The sequence below is a fragment of the Populus euphratica genome, unplaced genomic scaffold (assembly GCF_000495115.2).
Source record: "Populus euphratica unplaced genomic scaffold, PopEup_1.0 scaffold163.1, whole genome shotgun sequence".
NCBI lineage: Eukaryota > Viridiplantae > Streptophyta > Magnoliopsida > Malpighiales > Salicaceae > Populus > Populus euphratica.
Genome location: NW_011499948.1, coordinates 671,234 through 680,770, shown reverse-complemented (window position 1 = coordinate 680,770; position 9,537 = coordinate 671,234). Strand labels below are relative to the sequence as shown.

Below are 9,537 nucleotides of genomic sequence, written 5' to 3'. Positions count from 1 at the left end.
AAGAAAGAATATTGAAGGGACCTGTTAGTGTAATTTTTTCACTAGTTAAACTTGATTACTTTTTTTTTTCCCCTACTTTGGCATCTCCTTTGTAATTTGTATAGTCCTCTGCACTTGGGTTGACGTTTCTTTCTTGCTTTGTAGTGTTGTAGTATTGACCTCTATGATGTTGAACATTTAAGATGCTGTGGCTTGAGCTTCTTCTAAAATGCCGTCATTCTTGTACCTTTTAACAGGATTCACAAAATGATTTTTCTGCTGATTCAATTTATCAACTAGTTGAGACATATTACGTTGTTGAGTGTATAATTTTCGGAATTGTAATTAAATTGTCACATATTATCTTTACCATGTACAGTGGATTTCATGGCCTCTATGATGTTGAGCATTTTATCCAGTCACTGAGATTTGATGTACAAATTGTGGAAAGAATTCCAGAAATTCATAAAAATGGCAAAACGAAGAAGATTAAAGCTTTTCAGGTAATTGTAGTAACATGTCATTCCGTTTCATCTATGAAATTTTGTGCTTAGGCCATTTTAAGTGATCGGAAGGTCCTGAAAATATTATCATTTTTTTCATCCTTAATTTTCTCCCTTGCCTCAGTTGCGCCCCCCTAGAGATGCTCCCATTAGTTGGTATACAATTGATGCTCTGAAGAAAATGAAGGAACATGGAGCCATTTATCTAAGTCCATTTTCACATCGTTTAGCTGAAGAAATTGACAACCCTGAGTATCAACGGTTAAGGTGCAGGGTTAACTATCATGCTTTAAGATTTAAACCGCATATTATGAAGTTAAGTGAGTCAATAGTTGATAAACTACGCGCACAAGGTCACTTCATGGCAATACACCTCCGTTTTGAGATGGATATGCTGTCATTTGCTGGGTAAGCACTTAGCTATTTATTTTACAGTAGCTGTTGACATAATCAGTGCTGGCATGTATTTTTAGAAGGGACTGACCTACATGCACAAATTTCACTATCCTGTAATTTAAAGAGTATTTTCTCTTAGCAGTTATAGGGAAGATTTATAGGGGCATTAGTATTATTTTCTCCTAGTAAACAAGTGCATCTAGACATGCTTGTGCTGTATTTTAGTGAATTGTGGAGTGCACTCTGAAGATGATTTTTCTGCTTACCAGATAACTGAACTTGGATATATGGATGAAAAAATTGAAATGTGCAGATACCTGACAATTTCCTGGAATTCTGTAACTGCTAATAAAAAGGATCTTCTGTATTTTTCCTTTCAATTTGTGATTGTTTTCCATCATTTTTTCCATCAAAGTGGGCTTTTTGGTGTTTTTTGCGTTGACATATTTGTTTAGTCTGTGCCTGTGGATTTTTATGTGGCGATTCTAATCTTTCTCCATGAACTATTCTTACAACCCAATCATGGTTTTGATCAACCAGCTTCTTCCCCCATGGTATTTGTAGAGTTTTATTCCTTTCGTGAGCCATTCTACTGATTTAGATATAGTTCTGTGTTCATCTACATGGAAACTCTACTTTCGTATATCTTAAAGATCTTCCTTTTCACATTTTTAGGACTTTATCTGTCTGCTTTGGGTTGGGATTCATAGAATTAATTGGAAGACATTCCAAATATGAAAAACATAATGATGTCATTCTGAATTCTGATTGCCTTGGATATGAATGATGTGCAGGTGCTTTGACATATTTACCTCTGCAGAACAAAAAATATTGAAAAAGTATCGGAAGGAAAATTTTGCTGATAAAACACTCATTTATAAAGAAAGAAGGGCCATTGGAAAATGTCCACTAACTCCAGAAGAGGTGATCTTCTGTTCAAATGCCCATGCATTTTTCAGTCAGTTGGTTATCAACTATGCCAGCATTGAACTTACTACCACATATGAAGAATTAATACTATTGTGATGCCTCTTGCTGTAGGTTGGTCTTATCTTACGTGCTATGGGGTTCAACAATTCCACCAGGATATACCTAGCAGCTGGCGAACTGTTTGGTGGAGAGCGGTTTATGACACCATTTAGGGCCCTATTCCCTCGCCTTGAGAATCACAGTTCTGTTGATGCCAGTGAGGAGCTGGCTACAAACTCTCAGGGATTGATAGGATCTGCTGTGGATTACATGGTTTGTCTTCTTGCTGACATATTTATGCCAACTTATGATGGACCAAGCAACTTTGCCAACAATCTCCTGGGTCACCGTCTGTATTATGGCTTTCGAACAAATATTAGACCTGACAGGAAAGGCCTTGCCCCAGTTTTTATTGCTCGAGAGAATGGAAGGACAGCTGGTTTTGAAGAAGCTGTTAGGCATGTTATGCTCAAAACAAACTTTGGTGGCCCCCACAAACGGATCTCACCCGAGTCATTTTATACGAATTCTTGGCCGGAATGTTTTTGTCAAATGGAAACACAGAATCCTGCCCATAAATGCCCATCAGAGAATGTCATGCAAAATTTGCATAGCCAATTAGCGAGTGAAAACATCGACGTGGAACAATACAACCGATCAGATTCAACAATATCCTTGGCAGAAAGATAGGAGCTGTCTTGTATATTTTTAGTAGTTATTTACTCTTTCCCCAGTACTGTACTACAAATTGGAGCTAGGGGTCCAGCAACTATATTGAGTCTTTCAGGTAATTTTATATCTTAGATTATTATCTATCTGTTACCTTGAAGTTTTGCAATTAATTGTTGTGCTTCATCTCATATCTTCTATCTATGAGATTACTTCGTGCATGAGAAAAGAGTGTTGCTGATTCATTTCATTTGAGTTTTTCATTCTTATTATCTTGTATATAGATGTCTCCCTTTTCATCCTATATTTCAGGATCTCAGGATATCAGATGATAGCTGATTCTTGGTTCCACTCTTTCCAGAGATCAGCTTACCAATCCATGTAAAATCTATTGGATGCTGCAGGTTCATGCTACTCAGGTTTAAATGACAATGATTCATTACAGGGAGGAAGAAGGCACATTATCTACAAATATACTAGTCAAGTACATGAATCTGATTGATTTTTGCAGCTTGTATTCATTTACACTTGCTAATACACTGGAAGACGTCTGATTGAATGTACAACATTTTTCTTGCTGTGAGTAATTACTGGCAATCTAGCCATAGCGAAGTTTGCCTTGGATTTTCATATTTATTGTTCTTTTTTACAACTATCAATCTAGTTTCCTTTCTAACTGGAAGACGTCTGATTGAATGTACAACACTTTTCTTGCTGTGAGTAATTACGGGCAATCTAGCCATAGCGAAATAAGTTTTCCTTGGATTTGCATATTTATTGTTCTTTTTCACAACTATCAATTTAGTTTCCTTTCTAAACTAAAAGAATTATTGACAACCTTTTGATCCACATGAATTGGACTTTTCTTGAACTTGGATTAGATGAGTTAGATGCTATCCATGCTCCCTAGACATTCCAAGCTCTTCTAAATTCATCTTGCTTTATACGTTTTGATTGAGCTCGCTCTTCTTGGACTTGGATTAGATGAGTAAGATGCTATCTTTTATACTCCCTCGGCATTCCAAGCTCTTCTAGATTCATCCTACTTTATATCTTCCAAACAAGCCTATTCAGTATCTCTTAAAAGTTTTCTTTATTCTAGCTCTTGTAATTGTTTTGTTCGATGCCTCTGATATGGGTTTTTTGCAAGTCCTAAACATGCATGCTCTTGTAAGCAGAAAGGTAATGATTGTTCAGTTCAAAGTGAGACGTATTGAATTCAAGCTTAGCATATCCTAAGCAATCTCTCTTACAAAAAGCATATTTTTTATATATAAAAAAGAAGATACACTCATTATAGCGTTACAAAGGTGCTGTTCATGTGATTATTTGCCTACCAAAAAGGGTGATGGGTAAATATTGAGGCATGCCTAAACGGTGAAAAATGGATGCTCAGTTACAGGTGAGACCCAGTGAGTTCAAGCCACGCTCTTTAGCTTCCTTAATTAGTACAGTGAAAACAATAAACTGCATACACAGATAGCCAACAGCATATTTACCAGCCTGTAAACGACAGCATCTCTATCATCCTGTAAATGACATTTCTGTATTTATGCCAAGTCGAAAGAATACATGACCTACAGAAGATCGAATACAGAAACATAGCTCTCTACCACCACCATGACAAATCTAAGAGACAAAGGAGCATCTCCTTATCAGTTACCTGTTACCTTCAACCAACATTTATTTACAAACACTACAACCTCAAACAAAAACGAGGAAGGGCAACAAAATTAAGTGTCTAAAAATAATTAGTGTGACGGTTGACCATGCAACTTGCCTGCGACATAGAGCAAATGACTAATGCTTGTTGGGGGGTAGTGCTGAAGTAGCTTGAGAATAGAAGTGAAATCCCCAGCTAGCAAACGCCTCCGAACGAGAATCAGCATTGCACAACATACCCTCAGCAAAGTTTCCTGCAAATGTGAAGTGTTAATTTGTTGGATTTGACAATGTTCAAATCCCAAAATTTCAACCAAGTAACGGGACAGGGGAAATGATGCACATTGTATTCCACTACATAACTGGTCAAAATAAACATTCAAGCAAGTTGTTCCACTAACGTACATTCAACACCTAACATATGCAATACCACTGCTTCTAAATAACCATCTCTGTCGGACTTTATCGTATAATCTGATCATGACACCATAGTTTTAGTCAAGGCTCTGCAATCAATGATGAATTTCCACATCACTCGCTTCTGTCTTGTAATAACAAGCCTCTTCAATATTTATAGTCTTTAGAATCATTGTGGTCCAATATTGGAGTCTAGGCTTGTCGCCAAAAGGTGGAAACCTGGCACCATTGTTCTAGAAGTATGCCATCCTACAGCATTTTCAGTCTTTCATCGGCACAACAATTTCAGCACAATTTGAATGTACCACAGAAGGCCCTGAGCTATTCCAGCCATGGATATAAAAATGTTCCTCAAAGTACTCGACTGGATTATGATATAAAGAGGAACCCTACGGGAAGATAGAGGTCTAGAGAGCTTGCTCCTTCAAACCTACAATTTGGTCCTTAGAAGGTGGCATCCTTGTTCTATTTATTAAAAACCACATTCAAAGAAAAGAATAGAGAGGAAATGAATTTACCTGAGGACCCTCAGGGTCACTTAGAAGTGTGTCCCAAATGTGAATACTATCTGTGAAATTGAACTCCTGAGTCAAGAGGAGAGTAATCCACCGAAATGAATAAAACTGGGGGTTGACCTGTTATTTATTTATTTATTAAGAAAAAAGAAGCAAGCAAAATTCAGAAGAATGACTTGTCCAAAAAATAGAGCCTGCAGTGAAATGCCTCATGACTAATCTATAGTAAAAATAAATGTTGCTTAATGTTTAAATTTATGAGACCTGATGTGAGTTATAAGCACAAACCCAACTTCTACCATTTCAAAAGGCTGCCTCAAACCCATGTCAGCTGTTTTCATTCTTATATATCAAACTATTGTTTCAAATTTCTAGTAGAATACAAAATCTATATGCGACAAACCATGCCTTGATACGTTGCAACTGAAATATAAATACATAACTTTGTGATAGTGTCTTACTTTGGTTGTGACCTCAAGATGACGCCAAAGTTCTTCATCATGCTCCTTCAGAAGATGCGACAATCTTGTAATAGCTGAACGAATTCCCACAACACTGTTGTCAAGTTGCTGACAGAAATGATCCCGAAATCCACTCAACAGCTCAACAAAGCAGAAAAATGTGTCTGCTTCTGCACAGGCCTGCATAACTTAAATAAAAGAAATGATAAATAAAATGAAACCCAAAAAGGATAATTGAAACAAGACATTAACACCAAATCACAGGATCAATGATGACAGTGGATGAGATGCATGCTCCCACAATTATTGCTATGCAACTGTCTTCTTCTAAAAATTCATTGGTGGATCAAGATTATGCCACTGCCTAGAGATGTAAATGTACATAGAATTGATGGAAGTGTTATTGATGCATTAAATTATGCATCTCCAAATAACACTGGCATTTCATGTATTAAATCATGGAGACTTTCTATCATTCACCATTTCCACTGACGTGTACATAGAATTGGATAATGAAATATTATTCTAACAAAAAAGAAAGCAATAGCACGTACTTACCTCCATTTCCTCATCAGGATCATTTTTGAACACATAAAATAGAGGTGCCAAAATTTCGTTCATCCCTTGAACATATCGTATTCCCGGATTTAACTTTGCAAATACAATCAGTATGTTTCTCAAAGCCTCCTGAACATTATAGGCATGAATAGGTTGGCACAACTGCATTTAAGTTAATACCAATATCAGGAACAAAAGCAAAGGAAAAAAACAAGAGAACACCTGATTGGACTTTGCAAATGATGAGTCCCCAGAAAAGAAGTGCATGTCAGGGTGAGTACGTTTTACATCTCGATCAATCTGCTCTATAATCTCTGAGTCCTACAAAATGCCAAGGTTTGGAGATGCATATGTTAGACATATGGTGCAAATATTAGTATATTGTTTCGCAAAAGCACATGGTGTTGAAATATCACTTCAAGCAGACAAAAATATCATGGAAATGGGCAACGAGCTATTATCACGATGCATATCAGATCATACACACGCACTTCATACTTGCAAAACCAAACCATATCAACAGGGGGCATTCTCTGTATGTGAACACTAGCTGTCATGATGTGGAATGGTACTAAATCATATTCCCATGACATCTCAAAGAATAACAGGCAAGGCATCATTTACTTTACTTTCGTATTTGTTCTAACATTTTTTTTGTTCAAAGTTCAAAACAAAGACCTTTCGAGTACAAATCCAATACTTCTGCTCATTTCATTTTCCCTTCTCAAAGTTCCTGAAAAAGGCTCCATACTGATGCATATTCTTTAACAGAACTGCACTAGCTAATCCATGAGAAAAGCTACAATAACTAATCCAATAAAGGCACAATAGAACAGAAAATATCCAATGTCTCAAGCATTTGTGCCATGAAGCACTTGGTTTCATACCTGAAAGAATTTATTCCAAATGCTGCTCTTCCCAAGGCTCAAAGGATGCTCCCCATGAGTTATCTTTGATCTTGCGAGGACACAACGGCTTTCAGATTTTGCATCATCATTGTCAAAACCCATCGTTTTCTCCAACCTCCTTGTTATTTCTGACTAACTAGCCACAAAAACATTCAGAATTCCAGAACCTTTGACAAGAATTAGAACATTAAACTGAAGGCAGCAGCACATCCTTATTGTGAAAAAAGACTTCACCGGTCCATTAGCTCACAATCTTACATATAACAGCCTAAGTTAATCTAGCTCAATTCATGAAAACATACATCCAGGATGGAATATAACATATTTTTCCGACCTCTTCACAATGTAAACAATTTCCAATCCTGTCAAATTTGTGAGAACTTTCCAAAAAATCCATTATATAAGAATGCAAACACCATAAAAAATCATGAATAAAAAACCAGCAACAGATTGGATAACAAACACACCACACTATGTTTTATAACCTTTACTATTGTTTTATTTTCCCAATAAATGATTAACCAAATAAGGCATTAAAATTTCTGTTATTTAACTTACAGGATTCATCAAAAGCTCTTCTTTAAATCGCTTGTACTGAGATCTCTTCTTAGCCAATTCAGACGACCAAAGCGAACGATCAGGTGGTAAATACCCCAACAAGAGCTGCCATACACAATCAGTAAACTTAAATTCAGACTTAGCCCGCTAACCCAAATCAACATGCAAGACACTCGCTCCATTCAACAAGAGGAACGAGAGTATGTTACTTCAGCATCCCCTAATTCTCTCAACAACCAATGTTTTTTATTTAATTTAAATTACCTTCCAAACCGTGGAACGAATACCAGCACAATCAGGTATCCCTTGAGAAGCTATCCTCCTTAATTCCCCCATATTTATCACCTTCCTTGATAACTACATCAGCAAAACAACGCAGCTTTAAATAGAAACTCAAAAATTAAAAAGGGGAGGGGAGGAAGGAAGAAAAACTTGAACTAACCTCGGTCAAAAGAAGAGCCTGATTTGAAATATCCTCCGCAGAGCTCTCAGTATTATCAGCTTTTCGATTTTCTATTTTATTATTAATAATAGAATTACTACTATTATTACTGATGTTGTCGTTAACGATGCTGCTTTTTGAGTGCTTATCTTCTTTGATGTCAGGTTTTCGCGGATGATAATTATGATGATGACGAGGCGGATGCTGTTGTTCGTCTCTGGTGGCGGCAGAAGGTAGCGGTGGATCGATTGGGGTTGAGGCGGAGGTGGATGAGTGGTGGTCGAAGTGATTGGTGTCGTAGTAGGAGGAGGTGGTGGTCGTGGAGGACCAGAGAGAGCTGTTGAGCCAATCTGGTACCTTTTTCTTCACCATTTTAATTCCAAAGGGGGAGTTTTTTTAGAATTTTCTTTAATTTTTAATCTTTAGATCGATTATAGTTTCTTCTTTTCCATTCGAGGAAGGAAGGAACAGGGTGAAACGGGTGGTTCTTGAGTGACAGAGGGCTTAGGGAAGGCTCGTGAAGGAGCAATCGGACAGGACCAGCTAGCTTCATGCTATTTTTTCTATAGGAAGATAAAATGAAGGGATAACTACAAATCAGACCCCCATCTATAATGGATTTCACAATTCAGTTATGGAACTTTTTGGAAAAAGCCTTTCCCTACTATAAGCCGGGGTCTTATTGATAGTTTTCTAAGAAAAAAACAATGTAATCAATTTTTATTTAGATAATTATATTATATTTATATAAACACTAAGGGTGTGGGTTTTTTCTATACTATTTATACACTCACATTCTATACACTCACACAATACTATAGGCATATCATGTATTTTTTAATAATTTATTTTGATTTTTAAAGTTTTATTTTGAACATTTAACCTTAATTAAAGTTGAATTACTTTTAATTTCTTAGAAAATGTTGGAATTAGAAGAAGAGAGACCAAAATGAAAAAAAAAACATCAAATAGAATGATATGCCAAAGATTTTATGAAAAAATATATTTGGATTCTCAAACTTTAAAAATAGCACAAATTGTATACTTAGATCCTCTTAATTTAAAAAATAAAAATTTTAATATAAAAATTTATTTATATTATTTTTTAGTTTATGATTAGAGAGAGGAGTCACTAGATTCTAGTGATGAGAGGGGCTTGATGGTATTTATTTAAAGCTATAATAATAGTTGTTTAAAGCTTCAATGTTACTTGAAAAAATCAAATATAAACCAAGAAAGATGAATTTAACCTGATTTGGTTTGTAAGTATTTCAAGAGTGCTAATGAAGTTTTTTTGAGTTGAAATAATTTAAAAATTAATTTTTTAGACAAAATAGGCGCTGCTTCAATTTTTTTGGGTTCGCACATGACATGTTATCTGTCTATTTAAAAATAAAATCAAGACCAAGTTCATGAGCACAAGCTTGAAGGCCAACTCACACGTCTAGGCTTCTTCTTGCAATGACCTAGCACACTTTAGGTTATAGACCCACGCACCTA

General features: G+C 36.1%; 2 protein-coding genes across 6 annotated transcripts in view; one reads left to right on the top strand and one right to left on the bottom strand.

The window, feature by feature from the left end:
• Positions 1 to 3,128, top strand: part of LOC105137763 (uncharacterized protein At1g04910-like) — a 5,389-nt gene extending 2,261 nt beyond the window's left edge. For 2 of the 5 annotated variants that reach the window (XM_011043631.1, XM_011043635.1), the window contains exons 6-10: positions 359 to 482; positions 607 to 890; positions 1,673 to 1,802; positions 1,920 to 2,634; positions 2,837 to 3,128. In XM_011043631.1, coding sequence (XP_011041933.1) covers positions 359 to 482; positions 607 to 890; positions 1,673 to 1,802; positions 1,920 to 2,537 — 1,156 coding nt within the window. In that variant the 3' untranslated portion in view covers positions 2,538 to 2,634; positions 2,837 to 3,128. Of the gene's footprint in view, positions 1 to 358; positions 483 to 606; positions 891 to 1,672; positions 1,803 to 1,919; positions 2,639 to 2,828 lie in introns of those variants that run through there. The other 3 variants (XM_011043633.1, XM_011043632.1, XM_011043634.1) reach the window with 3 other exon arrangements.
• Positions 3,129 to 3,996: 868 nt separating this feature from the next.
• On the bottom strand, positions 3,997 to 8,602 carry LOC105137762 (TBC1 domain family member 13-like). The gene is made up of 9 exons (XM_011043630.1): positions 8,038 to 8,602; positions 7,860 to 7,952; positions 7,596 to 7,700; positions 7,017 to 7,169; positions 6,352 to 6,450; positions 6,130 to 6,258; positions 5,572 to 5,751; positions 5,114 to 5,230; positions 3,997 to 4,432 (listed from the first exon to the last, which is right to left on the bottom strand). Exons 1-9 carry the CDS (start codon positions 8,407 to 8,409, stop codon positions 4,268 to 4,270), a joined length of 1,413 nt encoding a protein of 470 aa, XP_011041932.1. The 5' UTR covers positions 8,410 to 8,602; the 3' UTR covers positions 3,997 to 4,267.
• Positions 8,603 to 9,537: the final 935 nt, after the last annotated feature.

What these genes read in the sequence shown, in the direction of transcription:
- LOC105137762 (XM_011043630.1), bottom strand. Translation starts at nt 8,409, where the DNA reads ATGGTGAAGAAAAAGGTACCAGATTGGCTCAACAGCTCTCTCTGGTCC. An exon ending in TTCGTTCCACGGTTTGGAAG is followed by an intron (nt 7,701 to 7,859) that starts GTAATTTAAATT and finishes TGTGTATGGCAG; the next exon opens with CTCTTGTTGGGGTATTTACC. An exon ending in ATCCTGATGAGGAAATGGAG is followed by an intron (nt 5,752 to 6,129) that starts GTAAGTACGTGC and finishes TAAGTTATGCAG; the next exon opens with GCCTGTGCAGAAGCAGACAC.